At 55.5% G+C, this 19874-nt stretch overlaps 1 protein-coding gene across 1 annotated transcript; it reads left to right on the top strand.

The window, feature by feature from the left end:
* The first annotated feature begins 781 nt into the window (after positions 1-781).
* Positions 782-14500, top strand: fam89b (family with sequence similarity 89 member B). The gene is made up of 2 exons (XM_085976225.1): positions 782-1547; positions 11737-14500. The coding sequence occupies exons 1-2, from the start codon at positions 1290-1292 to the stop codon at positions 12004-12006; spliced, it is 528 nt and encodes a 175-aa protein (XP_085832351.1). The 5' UTR covers positions 782-1289; the 3' UTR covers positions 12007-14500.
* Positions 14501-19874: the final 5374 nt, after the last annotated feature.

Below are 19874 nucleotides of genomic sequence, written 5' to 3'. Positions count from 1 at the left end.
TCGGAGGGACAGTACTGAGGGAGCGCCGCACTGTCGAAGGGGCAGTACTGAGGGAGCGCCGCACTGTCGGAGGGACAGTACTGAGGGAGCGCCGCACTGTCGGAGGGGCCATCTTTCGGATGAGACGTTAAACCGAGGCCCCCGTCTGCCCTCTCGGGTGGATGTAAAAGATCCCAAGGCCACTATTGGAAGAAGAGCAGGGGGAGTTCTCCCCGGTGTCCTGAGGCCAATATTTATTCTTCAAGCAACATCACTAAAACAGATGATCTGGTCATCATCACACTGCTGGTTGTGGGAGCTTGCTGTGCGCAAATTGGCTGCCGCGTTTCCTCCATTACAACAGTGACCACACTTCAAAAAAAAGTACTTCCTTGGCTGCGAAGCGCTTTTGGAGGTCCTGGGGTGGTTGTTTCAATCAATGTTTGGCTTTTAAATGGAAAAACCGCGACTCCGCGGAATTTTGGGACCGCGGAGCCCGTTAAAGGGGCCGCGCGGACTCCCCTCCCCACCAAAAAAAAACACATTAGAAGGAACGCCAATATAAATTTCTTAAATCGGATAAAGACTGAAAACGTGCTTTTAAAATACAAAGCAGTGTTTTTTTTTTAAAGTAATTTTAAATCCTGCACAAGGATGGGATGGGGGGCGGGGGGGGGGGGAAGTTGGCGGTGAAAAAACCTCCTTAAAAAGCCTTGCTGTGAATCACCATTCTGAAACGCGTGGGCTTTTTTTCCTTGTGGGTGGGGTGGGGAAGTGAAGTGTGTAAAAAAAAAAGTTTTATGGAGCAACCCAGACGTGTGATCACGTTCTGACGTTGCCTGGTCAGTCTTAGGGCGTGGCAACCAGTAAACAAAGGAAGATATATATAGAGAGAGGGGTGGGGAAGAGCTGTGTGTGTCCCTTTAAACACAAGAAAGCAGTAAAGGGAGCAGGGGGTTTGTGTGTGTGTAGAGAGGAAAACAGCCTAAGAGCAGCAAAGAACTCCGACCTTGCAAAGAGGAACAGAACATTTCGACTTGCTCTGGTTGAGTCAGTTTCACGACCTTTCGGGGAGGCTGATCGATACAATCGAGAGGAAACCTAATTGGCTTCAGCCAGGCTTGGAGACCACCCCAAGGAGGGGGGGAAGGAAGGAAGGAAGGAAAGAGACAGAGGCAAGACAATTAGCTGAATCCTCCCCCCCCCCCCACCCCCAGCCTTGAAACTGTTCCTTTTAACCCCCAACTTCTCCACTTGCCCAGTCGAATGGTCGGTGGTCTGTCTGCTGGTTGCACCACAGGAGGAGGGAAATGAACGGGCTACAGTCTGAGGGCACGGGCAGCCTGGCGGGCAACGTGTCCGGCATCGAGGGGCTGCCCCCTCTGCCCAAGGGGTTGAGCGGGATCTTGAACTCCAGCGGCGGCTCCTGGAGGGACGTGGAGAGGGTCTACGCCAAGAAGACCATGATCCAGGATGACCTGAGCCGCTCGCGCCTGGCCACCGAAAAGCTGCTGCGGAGCAAGCCAGCTAACCTCGACGCGGCCCTGGCGGTCTTGCGGAAGGAGATGGTAAGCCGGTACCGCCTCTTCTAACCCGCCACCCCCCACCCGGTTCCCCGCTTTCCCCCTTTACGCTCATCCGTCCAAACTGGCCACTCTTCCTACATCGACGCTGGTCAATCACTGGCTACAGTCGGTATCTCTCGCGCCTCTGAATCAGGAGGTCGTGGGTTCCTCCAGCCGACCCCCCCCCCCCCCCCACTCCAGAGACTTGAGCCCACAAGCCAGGCCCGCACACTCCCCGCACCGGTACCGAGGGAGCGGCGCACCGTCGGAGGGGCAGTACTGAGGGAGCGCCGCACTGTCGTAGGGGCAGTACTGAAGGAGTGCTGCACTGTCGGAGGGGCGGTACTGAGGGAGAGCCGCACTGTCGGAGGGGCGGTACTGAGGGAGCGCCGCACTGTCGGAGGGGCGGCACTGAGGGAGCGCCGCACTGTCGGAGGGGCAGTACCGAGGGAGTGCTGCACTGTCGGAGGGGCAGTACCGAGAGAGCGCCGCACTGTCGGAGGGGCGGTACCGAGGGAGCGCCGCACTGTCGGAGGGGCGGTACTGAGGGAGCGCCACACTGTCGGAGTCTTTTGATTCATAGAAACATAGAAGATAGGAGCAGGAGTAGGCCATTTGGCCCCTCGCGCTTGCTCCTCCATTTAATGAGATCATGGCTGATCATCCAAACTCAGTACCCTGTCCCTGCCTTCTCCCCATATCCCTTGATCCCTTTAGCCTTAAGAAATATATCTAACTCCTTCTTGAATATATTTAATGAATTGGCCTCTACTGCCTTCTGTGGTAGAGAATTCCACAGGTTCACCACTCTCTGGGTGAAGAAATTCCTCCTCATCTCAGTCCTAAATGGCTTACCCCTTATCCTTAGACTGTGACCCCTGGTTCTGGACTCCCCCGCCATCGGGAACTTTTTTCCTGCATCTAGTCTGTCTAGTCCTGTCAGAATTACTGGCTACAGTTGGTATCTCTCGCGCCTCTGAATCAGGAGGTCGTGGGCTCCTCCAGCCCCTGCCCGCCCCCCACTCCAGAGACTTGAGCCCACAAGCCAGGCCTGCACACACCCCGCGCCAGTACCGAGGGAGTGCCGCACCGTCGGAGTTGATTCAGATGTTCAACCAAGAGCCTGCCCCCTCTCAGGTGGACGTTAAAGGATCCCACGGCCACTGTTGGAAGAAGAGCGGGGGCTTTCTCCCCCGCCACCCACCCCACCGCCCCTACCCCCCAGGTGTCCTGGGGCCAATATTTAGCGCTAAATCGGTCGGGGGCTGCTCATTTATCTCGCTGCTGCTTGTGGGATCTTGCTGTGCGCAAATTGGGCTGCTGCGTTTCCCTGCGTCGAAGCGGTGACCGCACCTCAGGGGTGCGTTCTCGCGGCGCCTACGGGACGTCCCGAGAGGGGCCGCGAGAGGGCAGCTGCATCAAAGCCGAGCCCGTACGTCACTGATGGGGGCTGATTTCCTTCCACCGCTTCCCTGGCCCATGCCCCCCCCCCCCACTGGCTGAGGCCAACCAGCTCAGCACAGACTAGGGGCGTTCCTAGAACGGTGCGTTTTACCCATGGGTGGGTGAGGTGGGGGCTGGGGAGGGAAGGAGCCAGGTTACGCGTGAGCTTGACGAGGCTTGCCTGCTGCAGAGATGGGATACTGTGAGTGCGAATTTGATCCCAGTTTTCCCCCTTATCTTTCCCATATCCATTCAACAACTTGCATTTATATAGCACCTTTAACGTAAAATGTCCCATGGTGCTTCACAGGAGCGATTATCAGACAAAATTTGACGCCGAGCCACATGAGGAGATATTAGGACAGGTGACCAAAAGCTTGGTCAAAGAGGTCGGTTTTAAGGAGCGTCTTAAAGGAGGAGAGAGAGGCGGAGAGGTTTAGGGAGGGAATTCCAGAGCTCAGGGCCCAGGCAGCTGAAGGCACGGCCGCCAATGGCGGAGCGATTAAAATCAGGGGATGCTCAAGAGGCCAGAATTGGAGGAGCGCAGAGATCTGGGCCGGGGGAATGTTGTGGGGCTGGAGGAGATTACAGAGATAAGGAGGGATTTGAAAACAAGGCTGAGAATTTTAAAATCGAGGCGTTGCTTAACCGGGAGCCAGTGTAGGTCAGCGAGCACAGGGGGTGATGGGCGAACGGGACTTGGCGCGAGTTAGGACACCGGCAGCCGAGTTTTGGATGACCTCAAGTTTACGTAGGGTAGACTGGGCTAACATCGGAATATAGGGGACCTGAAGGGCCCACTGCATTCCAACTAGCTGGTCCCAAATTTTGTAAATAGTTGTAAATATTGTTCATAAATAGAGGTATTGAGCACAAAAGTAGAGACGTTATGCTGAAGCTTTATAAAGCGCTGGTTAGGCTACAACTGGAATATTGCGTCCAGTTGTGGTCACCACACTTTAGGAAGGATGTGAAGGCCCTCGAGAGGGTGCGGAGGAGATTTACCAGAATGGTTCCGGGGATGGGGGATCTTAGCTACAAGGACAGGTTGGAGAAGCTGGATTTGTTTTCATTAGAGCAAAGGAGGTCGAGGGGTGATTTGATCGAGGTGTACAAGATTATGACGGGTTTGGATAGGCTAGACGGGGAAAGGCTGTTCCCACTAGTTGATGGTACAAGGACTAGGGGACACAGATTTAAGGTTTTGGGCAAGAGATACAGTGGGGGGATGTGAGGGAAAACTTTTTTACGCAGCGAGTGGTGAGGACCTGGAACTCGCTGCCGACGGAAGTGGTGGAAGCGGAGACACTCAATGTTTTCAAGGGGAGACTGGATAGGCACTGGAGGGAAATAAACCTGCAGGGCTACGGGGATAGAGCGGGGGAATGGGACTGACTGGGATTGCTCTACAGAGAGACGGCGCGGACTCGATGGGCCGAATGGCCTCCTTCTGTGCCGTTATGACTCTAAGACTCCAACGTGCCACTGTATCTTTCATACCCCTGGCTCCTCTTATGAATAATAACAATGACGGACATGCAGAGACCCTCTGCTCCATCCAGGTTGTCCCACACAACTGCGATTATTTGTGCGTCACAATGTATCACCGCCCCACCCCACCCGAGACCATGTGATCTCTTGGGAGAGGCTAAAAACGAGACAAGCAGCCCCAGGATTAAAAATTTGAGAAATTCCACTCCGACCCCCTTAAGCGACCGGAACTAGTCCAGGAGATCACTCGGGGGCCCTCGGTTACTGTCGCACTATTCGCCTCCCGTCTGAATCTGTGCCCCAGCAATTTGGATGCGATTGGGCGGAATGGAGTGTCCACATTCTCGTCTTTCAGCCTACTCCAGCAGAGCAGCAGCGCAGTGTCGAGGAGGGGCCGGACTCCAGCCGGCAGCCACGGGGCGACGGGATTATTAATAGAATCTCTCCAGTGACAAGTTCAGGCTTGGATCAGTGGCGAGCATTCCATTCTTGGCGAGCTTGGGATTAATTCACACTTAATGGCTGCTTGGTGTCCGGTCCTCTGCGCCCTGGCACGCTGTGCCCAATCCTGAACTTGGAGCGGAAAGCCAAGGTGACAGCCCGCCCCCCCTGCTACTCATGATTTTACACCCCCCCACCCATCTCGCCGAGAAGAAACTGTATTTATATAGTGGTCTTCTGACGGTCCAGAGAACTTAACAGGCAGCAAATTACGTTTAAAGTGCAGTCACTGGAAGAAAGACTCGCATTTCTCCAGCTCCTTTCACCACCTCAGGACATCCCAAAGCGCTTCATAGCCAATGAAGTACTTTTGAAGTGTGGTCGCTGTTGTAATGTAGGAAAAGTGGTGGCCAATTTGCGCACAGCAAGCTCCCACAAACAGCAATGTGATAATGACCAGATCATCTGTTTTTAGTGATGTTGGTTGAGGGATAAATATTGGGCCCAGGACACCGGGGAGAACTCCCCCTGCTCTTCTTCCAATGGTGGCCGTGGGATCATTTACGTCCACCTGAGAGCAGATGGGCCTCAGTTTAACGTCTCGCCCAAAAAACGGCACCTCTGACAGTGTGGCGCTCCCTCAGTACCGCCTCTCCGACAGTGCGGCGCTCCCTCAGTACTGCTCCTCCGACAGTGCGGCGCTCCCTCAGTATTGCCCCTCCGACAGTGCGGCGCTCCCTCAGCACTGCCCCTCCGACAGTGCGGCGCTCCCTCAGTACTGCCCCTCCGACAGTGCGACGCTCCCTCAGTACCGCCCCTCCAACAGTGCGGTGCTCCCTCAGTACCGCCCCTCCGACAGTGCGGCCCTCCCTCAGCACTGCCCCTCCGACAGTGCGGCGCTCCCTCAGTACTGCCCCTCCGACAGTGCGGCCCTCCCTCAGTACCGCCCCTCCGACAGTGCGGTGCTCCCTCAGTACCGCCCCTCCGACAGTGCGGCGCTCCCTCACTACTGCCCCTCCGACAGTGCGGCGCTCCCTCAGTACTGCCCCTCCGACAGTGCGGCGCTCCTTCAGTACTGCTCCTCCGACAGTGCGGCGCTCCCTCAGTACTGCCCCTCCAACAGTGCGGCGCTCCCTCAGTACTGCTCCTCCGACAGTGCGGCCCTCCCTCAGTACCGCCCCTCCGACAGTGCGGCGCTCCCTCAGTACTGCCCCTCCGACAGTGCAGCTCGGGTTCCACAGACACTGACTCTCACTGGGGTACAGGTTCCACACACACTGACTCACACTGGGGTACGGGTTCCACACACACTGACTCTCACTGGGGTACGGGTTCCATACACACTGACTCTCACTGGGGTACGGGTTCCACAGACACTGACTCTCACTGGGGTACGGGTTCTACAGACACTGACTCTCACTGGGGTACGGGTTCCACACACACTGACTCTCACTGTGGTACGTGTTCCTCAGACACTGACTCTCACTGAGGTACGGGTTCCACAGACACTGACTCTCACTGGGATACGGTTTCCACAGACACTGACTCTCACTGGGGTACGGGTTCCACAGACACTGACTCTCACTGAGGTACGGGTTCCACAGACACTGACTCTCACTGGGGTACGGGTTCCACAGGCACTGACTCTCACTGGGGTACGGGTTCCACAGACACAGACTCTCACTGAGGTACGGGTTCCACACACACTGACTCTCACTGGGGTATGGGTTCCACACACACTGACTGTCACTGGGGTACGGGTTCCACACACACTGACTCTCACTGGGGTACGGGTTCCACAGACACCGACTTTTACTGGGGTACGGGTTCCACAGGCACTGACTCTCACTGGGGTACGGTTTCCACAGACACTGACTCTCACTGAGGTACGGGTTCCACAGACACTGACTCTCACTGGGGTACGGGTTCCACAGGCACTGACTCTCACTGGGGTACGGGTTCCACAGACACTTACTCTCACTGAGGTACGGGTTCCACAGACACTGACTCTCACTGGGGTACGGGTTCCACACACACTGACTTTCACTGGGTTACGGGTTCCACACACACTGACTCTCACTGAGGTACGGGTTCCACAGACACTGACTCTCACTGGGGTACGGGTTCCACACACACGGACTCTCACTGGGGTACGGGTTCCACACACACTGACTCTCACTGGGGTACGGGTTCCACACACACTGACTCTCACTGGGGTACGGGTTCCACACACACTGACTCTCACTGGGGTACGGGTTCCATAGACACTGACTCTCACTGGGGTACGGGTTCCACAGACACTGACTCTCACTGGGGTACAAGTTCCACACACACTGACTCTCACTGGGGTACGGGTTCCACACACACTGACTCTCACTGGGGTACGGGTTCCACAGACACTGACTCTCACTGGGGTACGGGTTGCACAGACACTGACTCTCACTGGGGTACGTGTTCCACACACTGACTCTCACTGGGGTACGGGTTCCACACACACTGACTCTCACTGGGGTACGTGTTCCACACACACTGACTCTCACTGGGGTACGGGTTCCACAGACACTGACTCTCACTGGGGTACGGGTTCCACACACACTGACTCTCACTGGGGTACGGGTTCCACAGACACTGACTCTCACTGGGGTACAAGTTCCACACACACTGACTCTCACTGGGGTACGGGTTCCACAGACACTGACTCTCACTGGGGTACGGGTTCCACAGACACTGACTCTCACTGGGGTACGGGTTCCACTCGCTCTCACTGGGGAAGGGGCACTGAATCCGGGCAATGAATAAAGAACCCTGATCCATTTTCCCCTCCCTTGCCCAACAATATGAGGGCAACCACAGTCCTGAGCTGTGATCAGGACAGTGAGAATACCTGAAAAGCCCGTGCCAGTCTCGGCCTTGTGTAAGCTATGCCCTCTCGCTTTCTCACTGGTGCTGTGTCTGAAAGAGCTCCTTGTTTGGGGCTAGAGGATTCAGCAGCTGCCGGGGCAATGGACGGAGGAGGGCTGGCGTGGAAGAGGGGGTGGAAGTAGTTTAGGACCCAGAGGCAGTCGAGCTGACAAGAGTGCCTCCGCCCGCAGCTGTTCCTGTTTACTCAGTGTGTCAGCTATTGTGACCCGCAGCTGGTATCCGCCTCACTCGAGCTCTGAATAACTTTAAACAGCTGGCTGCATTGTTGAGCCGAACAATCCCCCTGCCCTCCCTTCCTCTTCCTCTCGAGCAAAAGACGGCAGGCTGAACGCTCTGCCGCACCTCCTCCCGATCTTCCTCTCGCAAATGAACAGGCTCGAGGGGCTGAACGGCCTGCTCCTGTTAGCCCCCTCCCACTGTGTTGCGAAAGGCACCGACTCGCGCCGGGATAAAGGGTTTCCTCCAGATGCCAGCCGCCCTCGGCTACCCCGCCCAAGCGCCCTGTTCTTCGCCTGCGAGTCCAGGCCGTGAGCTATTCGGCCATGGGGGACGTCGCACCAGAACCTCATCCTGTTCTCAGCTGACAGCCTTGCTTATAAGGGGTGGGGTTGTCACTGGGCAGTGATCAGGAGCAGGAACCCTGGCTGATTCTTCCCCTCTCTCTAACCCAGGGAGTCACTGGGCAGTGATCAGGAGCAGGAACCCTGGCTGATTCTCGCCTCTCCCTAACCCAGGGGTCACTGGACAGTGATCAGGAGCAGGAACCCTGGCTGATTCTCCCCTCTCTCTAACCCAGGGGTCACTGGGCAGTGATCAGGAGCAGGAACCCTGGCTGATTCTCCACTCTCTCTAACCCAGGGGGTCACTGGGCAGTGATCAGGAGCAGGAACCCAGGCTGATTCTCCCCTCTCTCTAACCCAGGGGGTCACTGTACAGTGATCAGGAGCAGGAACCCTGGCTCATTCTCCCCTCTCTCTAACCCAGGGGGTCACTGGGCAGTGATCAGGACCAGGAACCCTGGCTGATTCTCCCCTCTCCCTAACCCAGGGGTCACTGTTCAGTGATCAGGAGCAGGAACCCTGGCTGATTCTCCACTCTCTCTAACCCAGGGGGCCACTGGGCAGTGATCAGGAGCAGGAACCCTGGCTGATTCTCCCCTCTCTCTAACCCAGGGGTTCACTGGGCAGTGATCAGGAGCAGGAACCCTGGCTGATTCTCCCCTCTCTCTAACCCAGGGGGTCACTGGGCAGTGATCAGGAGCAGGAACCCTGGCTGATTCTCCCCTCTCCCTAACCCAGGGGTCACTGGGCAGTGATCAGGAACAGGAACCCTGGCTGATTCTCCTCTCTCCCTAACCCAGGGGTCACTGGGCAGTGATCAGGAGAAGGAACCCTCGCTGATTTCCCCACTCTCCCTAACCCAGGGGGTCACTGGGCAGTGATCAGGAGCAGGAACCCTGGCTGATTCTCCCCTCTCCCTAACCCAGGGGGTCACTGGGCAGTGATCAGGAGCAGGAACCCTGGCTGATTCTCCCCACTCTCGCTAACCCAGGGGGTCACTGGGCAGTGATCAGGAGCAGGAACCCTGGCTGATTCTCCCCTCTCTCTAACCCCGGGGTCACTGGGCAGTGATCAGGAGCAGGAACCCTGGCTGATTCTCTCCTCTCCCTAACCTAGGGGGTCACTGGGCAGTGATCAGGAGCAGGAACCCTGGCTGATTCTCCCCTCTCTCTAACCCCAGGGTCACTGGGCAGTGATCAGGAGCAGGAACCCTGGCTGATTCTCCCCTCTCTCTAACCCCGGGGTCACTGGGCAGTGATCAGGAGCAGGAACCCTGGCTGATTCTCCCCTCTCCCTAACCCAGGGGTCACTGGGCAGTGATCAGGAGCAGGAACCCTGGCTGATTTCCCCACTCTCGCTAACCCAGGGGTCATCGGGCAGTGATCAGGAGCAGGAACCCTGGCTGATTCTCCCCTCTCTCTAACCCAGGGGTCACTGGGCAGTGATCAGGAGCAGGAACCCTGGCTGATTCTCCCCTCTCCCTAACCCAGGGGTCACTGGGCAGTGATCAGGAGCAGAAATGACTGATTCCCCCCTCTCCCTAACCCAGGGAGGTCACTGGGCAGTGATCAGGAGCAGGAATGACTGATTCTCCCCTCTCCCTAACCCAGGTGGTCACTGGGCAGTGATCAGGAGCAGGAACCCTGGCTGATTCTCCCCTCTCTCTAACCCAGGGGGTCACTGGGCAGTGATCAGGAGCAGGAGCCCTGGCTGATTCTCCCCTCTCTCTAACCCAGGGGTCACTGGGCAGTGATCAGGAGCAGGAACCCTGGCTGATTCTCCCCTCTCCCTAACCCAGGGGTCACTGGGCAGTGATCAGGAGCAGGAACCCTGGCTGATTCTCCCCTCTCCCTAACCCAGGGGGTCACTGGGCAGTGATCAGGAGCAGGAACCCTGGCTGATTCTCCCCTCTCCCTAACCCCGGGGTCACTGGGCAGTGATCAGGAGCAGGAACCCTGGCTGATTCTCTCCTCTCCCTAACCCAGGAGGTCACTGGGCAGTGATCAGAAGCAGTAACCCTGGCTGATTCTCCCCTCTCCCTAACCCAGGGGTCAGTGATCAGGAGCAGGAACCCTGGCTGATTCTCCTCTCTCTCTAACCCAGGGGGTCACTGGGCAGTGATCAGGAGCAGGAACCCTGGCTGATTCTCCCCTCTCTCTAACCCAGGAGGTCACTGGGCAGTGATCAGGAGCAGGAACCCTGGCTGATTCTCCCCTCCCTAACCCAGGGGGTCACTGGGCAGTGCTCAGGAGCAGGAACCCTGGCTGATTCTCCCCTCTCTCTAACACAGGGGTCACTGGGCAGTGATCAGGAGCAGGAACCCTGGCCGATTCTGCCCTCTCCCTAACCCAGGGGTCACTGGGCAGTGATCAGGAGCAGGAATGACTGATTCTCCCCTCTCCCTAACCCAGGGGATCACTGGGCAGTGATCAGGAGCAGGAACCCTGGCTGATTCTCCCCTCTCTAACCCAGGGGTCACTGGGCAGTGATCAGGAGCAGGAATGACTGTTTCTCCCCTCTCCCTAACCCAGGTGGTCACTGGGCAGTGATCGGGAGCAGGAACCCTGGCTGATTCTCCCCCTTCCCAACCCAGGGAATTACTGGGCAGTGATCAGGAGCAGGAATGACTGATTCTCCCCTCTCTCTAACCCAGGGGTCACTGGGCAGTGATCAGGAGCAGGAACCCTGACTGATTCTCCCCTCTCACTAACCCAGGGGGTCACTGGGCCGTGATCAGGAGCAGGAACCCTGGCTGATTCTCTCCTCTCTCTAACCCAGGGGTCACTGGGCAGTGATCAGGAGCAGGAACCCTGACTGATTCTCCCCTCTCACTAACCCAGGGGGTCACTGGGCAGTGATCAGGAGCAGGAATGACTGATTCTCCCCTCTCTCTCTAACCCAGGGGTCACTGGGCAGTGATCAGGAGCAGGAACCCTGGCTGATTCTCCCCTCTCTCTAACCCAGGGGTCACTGGGCAGTGATCAGGAGCAGGAACCCTGACTGATTCTCCCCTCTCACTAACCCAGGGGGTCACTGGGCAGTGATCAGGAGCAGGAATGACTGATTCTCCCCTCTCTCTAACCCAGGGAGTCACTGGGCAGTGATCAGGAGCAGGAATGACTGATTCTCCCCTCTCACTAACCCAGGGGATCACTGGGCAGTGATCAGGAGCAGGAATGACTGATTCCCCCCCTTCCCTAAGCCATCAAACACCTCTAACGCAGCAGAGGGTGGGCGTTGAAAAGTGGGATCCCGCGGGCTGTGCGGCTTTGGAACCCACCGAGATTTTTTTTGCTGCGCCTTTAACCGCCCCTTGTCTCCTGTCCTTCACACAGGTGGGCCTGCGGCAGCTGGACATGTCCCTGCTCTGCCAGCTCTGGTCGCTGTACGAGTCCATTCAGGAGTACAAGGGCCTGTACCAGGACATGACCTCGTCCATGCACTCTGAGGGCTCCTTTGCCGCTGAGAACGGTTACTATGACGAGGAGGAGGAGTACGAGCCGGACCAGGCCAAGGATGACGCACTGCGCAACAGTCTTAAAGTGCCCCAGACCCAGAACTCCCGAGACAAGTGGCTACAGGAATCCTTCCACATTACGATATGAAACTGAAAAACCTTCGACCCCCCCCCCCCCCCCCCCACGGTTCTGGTTTGTTTACAGTTTCCGTTCCGAGAGCTGATAGGAAATGTCTTCTGAATTATTTTTCTCTTCTTGCTGATGATGCACTTTGACGATCCCCCGAACTCCCCGGTGTCATCGCTGGGAATGTAATGGGTGGCGTTATATGAAGTCGTAATGAATTCAATGCACGTCCGTTCGTTTCACACTCCCTCCTCCAGACCTGTACCCGCCATAGCCTCCAACCGTATGACTTCTACCGCACAGAAGGAGGCTGCTCGGCCCCTCATCCCTGTGTCCTCTCTCTCTGAAAGAGTTCTCCCCTCAGTCCCACCTCCCCGCACCACTGCCCTTTCCTCTGAACCTTTTTAAAAGCAACCCTTTTTCGAAGACTTGTGTTCAGACTGATCAGAGTAGACAGGGAGAAACCGTTTCCACTGGCAGGAGGGTCGGTAACCAGAGGGGACAGATTTAAGATGCAGGAAACTCTCGTTTAAACGGCACCTAAATATCGTGAATTCTCTGTTAACCGGCAAAATTCTCACTCTGAAAACAACACCTCAATAACCGGCAATGTTGCCGAGTCTCCCGCGGTGGCCAAGTTAGTCAGTGGGGGTAGTTCTCCAAACTGCCACTACTCGGCTTCTTGGCGCTGTCGGAAGTCCGAACACCTCAATAACCGGAGTCTGACTCTCCCGCGCTGCCGGTAGTCTCTTCTGATCCGCCATTTTACAGGGGTACTGTGTGTCTCCCACGCTGCATTGCATTACCCTCAACTGGCAGTCCTGTACTTAATCAAACACCTTCCACCATCCATTTAACACAACATTCTGTAGGTGAGTACCCAATTACTGGATACGGCACATTTCTTGATTTAAAAAAAATTTTCTTTGTTAAAAATAGCCTCGGTAGATAACCCTCTCCGTCATCCGGAATTTTTGATCAACCGGCAACACGGCGGTCCCGTCGGTGCCGGATACCAAAGAGTTTCCTGTAATCGGCAAAGGAACCAGAGGGGGAGATGAGGAAATCTTTCTTAAGCAGCGAGTTGTTGTGATCTGGAATGCACTGCTTACAGAAGAACATAAGAAATAGGAGCAGGAGTCGGCCATTCGGCCCCTCGAGCCTGCTCCGCCATTCAATAAGATCATGGCCGATCTTCGACCTCAGCTCCACTTTCCTGCCCGATCCCCATATCCCTTGATTCCTTTAATATTCAAAAATCTATCGATCTCTGTCTTGAATATACTCAATGACTGAGCCTCCACAGCCCTCTGGGGTAGAGAATTCCAAAGATTCACCTCCCTCCGAGTGAAGAAATTTCTCCTCATCTCAGTCCTAAATGGCCGACCCCTTATTCTGAGACTGTGACCCCTGGTTCTAGACTCTCCAGCCAGGGGGAAACATCCTCCCTGCATCTACCCTGTCGAGCCCTGTAAGAATTTTGTATGTTTCAATGAGATCACCTCTCATTCTTCTAAACTCTAGAGAATATAGGCCTAGTCTACTCAATCTCTCCTTATACGACAATCCCCCCATCCCAGGAACCAGTCTGGTGAACCTTCGCTGCACTCCCTCTATGGCAAGTATATCCTTCCTTAGGTAAGGAGACCAAAACTGTACACAATACTCCAGGTGTGGTCTCACCAGGGCCCTATATAATTGCAGTAAGACGTCTTTACTCTTATACTCAAATCCTCTTGTAATAAAGGCCAACATACCATTTGCTTTCCTAATTGCTTGTTGTACCTGCATGTTAACTTTCCTGAAAGGGTGGTGGAAGCAGATTCAATAGTAAATTTAAAAAGGGGAATTGGAGATATACTAAAAAAAAAGGAGACAGTTGCAGTGCTGTAGGGAATGAGCAGGGCGAGGATAGCTCTTTCAAAGAGCCGGCACAGGCACAATGGGCCGAATGGCCTCCGTCTGCGCTGTATCTTGCTATGACATATCCCCTTCCAAAGCAGTGATGGAACCTGCTCCTCCCACCATTTCTGGTTCGCGCAGCCTTTGCCCGAACAATACACTGTGTAAAAAAATATATACTCCGAAACTCTCCCTTTATTCTTTTGGCCAGAACGATCTTTAATTCATCCCCTCCAGTTACCGACTCTCCGTCTGTGGAAATCGGGAGTCCCGAATGACTTCATCAAAAGCCCGCACGAGTTTCCAAGCCCTCGATCAGATCCTCTGTTGTTCAGGTCGAGAAGGCCGGGGGGGGGTTGGGGGGGGGGCGGTGCGGGCACAGTGTGAAAATTTCACCTCCTCCCCCTCCGCCGTTACACATGACAGGAGATCCTCGCCACACCGCCCGGCCTGATAAGTCAGCTGCTGTTCTGGATTGTGTCGCAGCGCGGGATCGGAGGCGAGGCGAGACGAGCCGGTTCACACAGATAACGTCAAGAGTGCGAGGGCAGGGGGTGGGGTGTGTGCCTCAGTACCACACCCGGGGGGCGGCACGGAATCTCTCAGCAATGGGGGGGGGGGGGGAGAGGGAGGGGGGAATGGGAGGTTGAGGAGGAGGGACAGAACAGGGTCCGCACACATCCCGACCTCATCTCCACGAGGCGCTAATTGATTTGCTGCGTGTTTCTCAATCTCCTCCATTTTCTTTACAATGTGGATTCCGTTCGATGTTTGACTGAATAAGCTCCCAGCAGCATCCAACCTCCTGACTTCTCGCTCTGCTGCTCGGGAAATGTTAACCAAAGATTTTTTATTCCGTTGTTCTCCCTGGCCGTATTTTTTTCCGTATCCACGGTTACGCCAGATTGGAGTCCTTTTTTTCCTCCTTTGAGAATCGGAACCCGTGGAACCCGTACCCCAGTGAGAGTCAGTGTCTGTGGAACCCGTACCCCAGTGAGAGTCAGTGTCTGTGGGACCCGTACCCCAGTGAGAGTCAGTGTCTGTGGAACCCGTACCCCAGTGAGAGTCAGTGTCTGTGGAACCCGTACCCCAGTGAGAATCAGTGTTTGTGGAACCCGTACCCCAGTGAGAGTCAGTGTCTGTGGGACCCGTACCCCAGTGAGAGTCAGTGTGTGTGTGACCCGTACCCCAGTGAGAGTCAGTGTCTGTGGAACCCGTACCCCAGTGAGAGTCAGTGTTTGTGGAACCCGTACCCCAGTGAGAGTCAGTGTCTGTGGGACCCGTACCCCAGGGAGAGTCACTGTCTGTGGAACCCGTACCCCAGTGAGAGTCAGTGTCTGTGGAACCCGTACCCCAGTGAGAGTCAGTGTCTGTGGAACCCGTACCCCAGTGAGAGTCAGTGTTTGTGGAACCCGTACCCCAGTGAGAGTCAGTGTGTGTGGGACCCGTACCCCAGGGAGAGTCACTGTCTGTGGAACCCGTACCCCAGGGAGAGTCACTGTCTGTGGAACCCGTACCCCAGTGACAGTCAGTGTCTGTGGAACCCGCACCCCAGTGAGAGTCAGTGTGTGTGGAACCCGTACCCCAGTGAGAGTCACTGTCTGTGGAACCCGTACCCCAGTGAGAGTCAGTGTCTGTGGAACCCGTACCCCAGTGACAGTCAGTGTCTGTGGAACCCGCACCCCAGTGAGAGTCAGTGTCTGTGGAACCCGTACCCCAGTGAGAGTCAGTGTGTGTGGAACCTGTACCCCAGTGAGAGTCAGTGTCTGTAGAACCCGTACCCCAGTGAGAGTCAGTGTGTGTGGAACCCGTACCCCAGTGAGAGTCAGTGTGTGTGGAACCCGTACCCCAGTGAGAGTCAGTGTCTGTGGAACCCGTACCCCAGTGAGAGTCAGTGTGTGTGGAACCCGTACCCCAGAGAGAGTCAGTGTGTGTGGAACCCGTACCCCAGTGAGAGGCAGTGTCTGTGGAACCCGTACCCCAGTGAGTGTCAGTGTCTGTGGAACCCGTACCCCAGTGAGAGTCAGTGTGTGTGGAACCCGTACCGCAGTGAGAGGCAGTGTCTGTGGAACCCGTACCCCAGTGAGTGTCAGTGTGTGTGGAACCCGTACCCCAGTAGGAGTCTGTGTGTGTGGAACCCGTACCCCAGTGAGAGTCTGTGTGTGTGGAACCCGTACCCCAGCGAGAGTCAGTGTCTGTGGAACTGGACCCCAGTGAGAGTCAGTGCCTGTGGAACCCGTACCCCAGTGAGAGTCAGTGTCTGTGGAACTGGACCCCAGTGAGAGTCAGTGCCTGTGGAACCCGTACCCCAGTGAGAGGCAGTGTCTGTGGAACTGTACCCAGTGAGAGTCAGTATGTGTGGAACCTGTACCCCAGTGAGAGTCAGTGTCTGTGGAACTGGACCCCAGTGAGAGTCCGTGCCTGTGGAACCCGTACCCCAGTGAGAGTCAGTGTCTGTGGAACCCATACCCCAGCGAGAGTCAGTGTGTGTGGAACCCGTACCCCAGTGAGAGTCAGTGTGTGTGGAACCCGTACCCCAGTGAGAGTCAGTGTCTGTGGAACCCATACCCCAGTGAGAGTCAGTGTGTGTGGAACCCGTACCCCAGTGAGAGTCAGTGTGTGTGGAACCCGTACTCCAGTGAGAGTCAGTGTGTGTGGAACCGTACCCCAGTGAGAGTCAGTGTGTGTGGAACCCGTACCCCAGTGAGAGTCAGTGTCTGTGGAACCCGTACCCCAGTGAGAGTCAGTGTCTGTGGGACCCGTACCCCAGTGAGAGTCAGTGTGTGTGGAACCCGTATCCCAGTGAGAGTCAGTGTCTGTGGGACCCGTACCCCAGCGAGAGTCAGTGTGTGTGGAACCCGTACCCCAGTGAGAGTCAGTGTCTGTGGAACCCGTACCCCAGTGAGAGTCAGTGTCTGTGGAACCCGTACCCCAGTGAGAGTCAGTGTGTGTGGAACCCGTACCCCAGTGAGAGTCAGTGTGTGTGGAACCCGTACCCCAGTGAGAGTCAGTGTCTGTGGAACCCGTACCCCAGTGAGAGTCAGTGTCTGTGGATCCCGTACCCCAGTGAGAGTCAGTGTCTGTGGAACCCGTACCCCAGTGAGAGTCAGTGTCTGTGGATCCCGTACCCCAGTGAGAGTCAGTGTCTGTGGAACCCGTACCCCAGTGAGAGTCAGTGTCTGTGGAACCCGTACCCCAGTGAGAGTCAGTGTCTGTGGAACCCGTACCCCAGTGAGAGTCAGTGTGTGTGGAACCCGGACCCCAGTGAGAGTCAGTGTCTGTGGAACCCGTACCTCAGTGAGAGTCAGTGTGTGTGGAACCCGTACCCCAGTGAGAGTCAGTGTCTGTGGAACCCGTACCCCAGTGAGAGTCAGTGTGTGTGGAACCCGTACCCCAGTGAGAGTCAGTGTGTGTGGAACCCGGACCCCAGTGAGAGTCAGTGTCTGTGGAACCCGTACCCCAGTGAGAGTCAGTGTCTGTGGATCCTGTACCCCAGTGAGAGTCAGTGTGTGTGGAACCCGTACCCCAGTGAGAGTCAGTGCGTGTGGAACCCGTACCCCAGGAGAGTCAGTGTCTGTGGAACCCGTACCCCAGTGAGTGTCAGTGTGTGTGGAACCCGTACCCCAGTGAGAGTCAGTGTCTGTGGGACCCGTACCCCAGCGAGAGTCAGTGTGTGTGGAACCCGTACCCCAGTGAGAGTCAGTGTGTGTGGAACCCGTACCCCAGTGAGAGTCAGTGTCTGTGGAACCCATACCCCAGTGAGAGTCAGTGTGTGTGGAACCCGTACCCCAGTGAGAGTCAGTGTGTGTGGAACCCGTACTCCAGTGAGAGTCAGTGTGTGTGGAACCCGTACCCCAGTGAGAATCAGTGTGTGTGGAACCCGTACCCCAGTGAGAGTCAGTGTCTGTGGAACCCGTACCCCAGTGAGAGTCAGTGTCTGTGGGACCCGTACCCCAGTGAGAGTCAGTGTCTGTGGAACCCGTACCCCAGTGAGAGTCAGTGTCTGTGGATCCTGTACCCCAGTGAGAGTCAGTGTGTGTGGAACCCGTACCCCAGTGAGAGTCAGTGCGTGTGGAACCCGTACCCCAGTGAGAGTCAGTGTCTGTGGAACCCGTACCCCAGTGAGTGTCAGTGTGTGTGGAACCCGTACCCCAGTGAGAGTCAGTGTCTGTGGGACCCGTACCCCAGCGAGAGTCAGTGTGTGTGGAACCCGTACCCCAGTGAGAGTCAGTGTCTGTGGAACCCGTACCCCAGTGAGAGTCAGTGCCTTCCCATTTACCAACTGTGCCTCACCCACGATTTCTGGCCCGTTTCGCTCCTGCAGCCTATCGCCAGGTCTGCTGATAGAGAAATCAAGGTGATCGCCACTCTCGTTCAATACTCAGCAAAGGTTCCGTGGGTCAGATGTAGAATAGTTGGAATTCTGACACCCGTGTTAAAAAACAGGAGTTTTTAATAATATATATTTAAAAGAAACTTATTTGAGTCCTTTTGGTCCTCAGTTTAGCAGTAAGACATATTAAGTTATACACCGTGTTATTTTATCGTACGCACCTGAAGCCACATATTTACAAATGGCTCTTTTTCAGTAACATTTCAATTACGCCGTTTGAATAAAATTGAGTTTGACTGAGCTGTATTTCTTGGCTGTGCTTTTTGCTACCTCATCTTTCTGCTCATCAAGATGAGGGATGGCAGTACCTAATGTCCCCATCAAACACTCCCAGAGCAGGGACAGCACAGGTTAGATACAGAGTAAAGCTCCCTCTACACTGTCCCATCAAACACTCCCAGGGCAGGTACAGCACGGGTTAGATACAGAGTAAAGCTCCCTCTACACTGTCCCATCAAACACTCCCAGGGCAGGTACAGCATGGGTTAGATACAGAGTAAAGCTTCCTCTACACTGTCCCCATCAAACACTCCCAGGGCAGGTACAGCACGGGTTAGATACAGAGTAAAGCTCCCTCTACACTGTCCCATCAAACACTCCCAGGGCAGGTACAGCATGGGTTAGATACAGAGTAAAGCTTCCTCTACACTGTCCCCATCAAACACTCCCAGGGCAGGTACAGCACGGGTTAGATACAGAGTAAAGCTCCCTCTACACTGTCCCATCAAACACTCCCAGGGCAGGTACAGCATGGGTTAGATACAGAGTAAAGCTTCCTCTACACTGTCCCCATCAAACACTCCCAGGGCAGGTACAGCAAGGGTTAGATACAGAGTAAAGCTCCCTCTACGCTGTCCCATCACACAATCCCAGGGCAGGTACAGCACGGGTTAGATACAGAGTAAAGCTCCCTCTACACTGTCCCATCAAACACTCCCAGGGCAGATACAGCATGGGTTAGATACAGAGTAAAGCTCCCTCTGCACTGTCCCATCAAACACACCCAGGGCAGGTACAGCATGGGGTTAGATACAGAGTAAAGCTCCCTCTACACTGTCCCATCAAACACTCCCAGGGCAGGTACAGCATAGGTTAGATACAGAGTAAAGCTCCCTCCACACTGTCCCATCAAACACTCCCAGGGCAGGTACAGAATGGGTTAGATACAGAGTAAAGCTCCCTCTACACTGTCCCATCAAACACTCCCAGGGCAGGTACAGCACGGGTTAGATACAGAGTAAAGCTCCCTCTACACTGTCCCATCAAACACTCCCAGGGCAGGTACAGCACGGGTTAGATACAGAGTAAAGCTCCCTCTACACTGTCCCATCAAACACTCCCAGGGCAGGTACAGCATGGGTTAGATACAGAGTAAAGCTCCCTCTACACTGTCCCATCAAACACACCCAGGGCAGGTACAGCATGGGGTTAGATACAGAGTAAAGCTCCCTCTACACTGTCCCATCAAACACTCCCAGGGCAGGTACAGCACGGGTTAGATACAGAGTAAAGCTCCCTCTACACTGTCCCATCAAACACTCCCAGGGCAGGTACAGCACGGGTTAGATACAGAGTAAAGCTCCCTCTACACTGT

The sequence above is a fragment of the Somniosus microcephalus genome, unplaced genomic scaffold, assembly GCF_052327205.1.
Source record: "Somniosus microcephalus isolate GS21.2 unplaced genomic scaffold, FLI_Smic_1.0 unresolved_chr2, whole genome shotgun sequence".
NCBI classification, from domain to species: Eukaryota; Metazoa; Chordata; class Chondrichthyes; order Squaliformes; family Somniosidae; genus Somniosus; species Somniosus microcephalus.
This window is presented reverse-complemented; position numbering and strand designations above follow the sequence as displayed.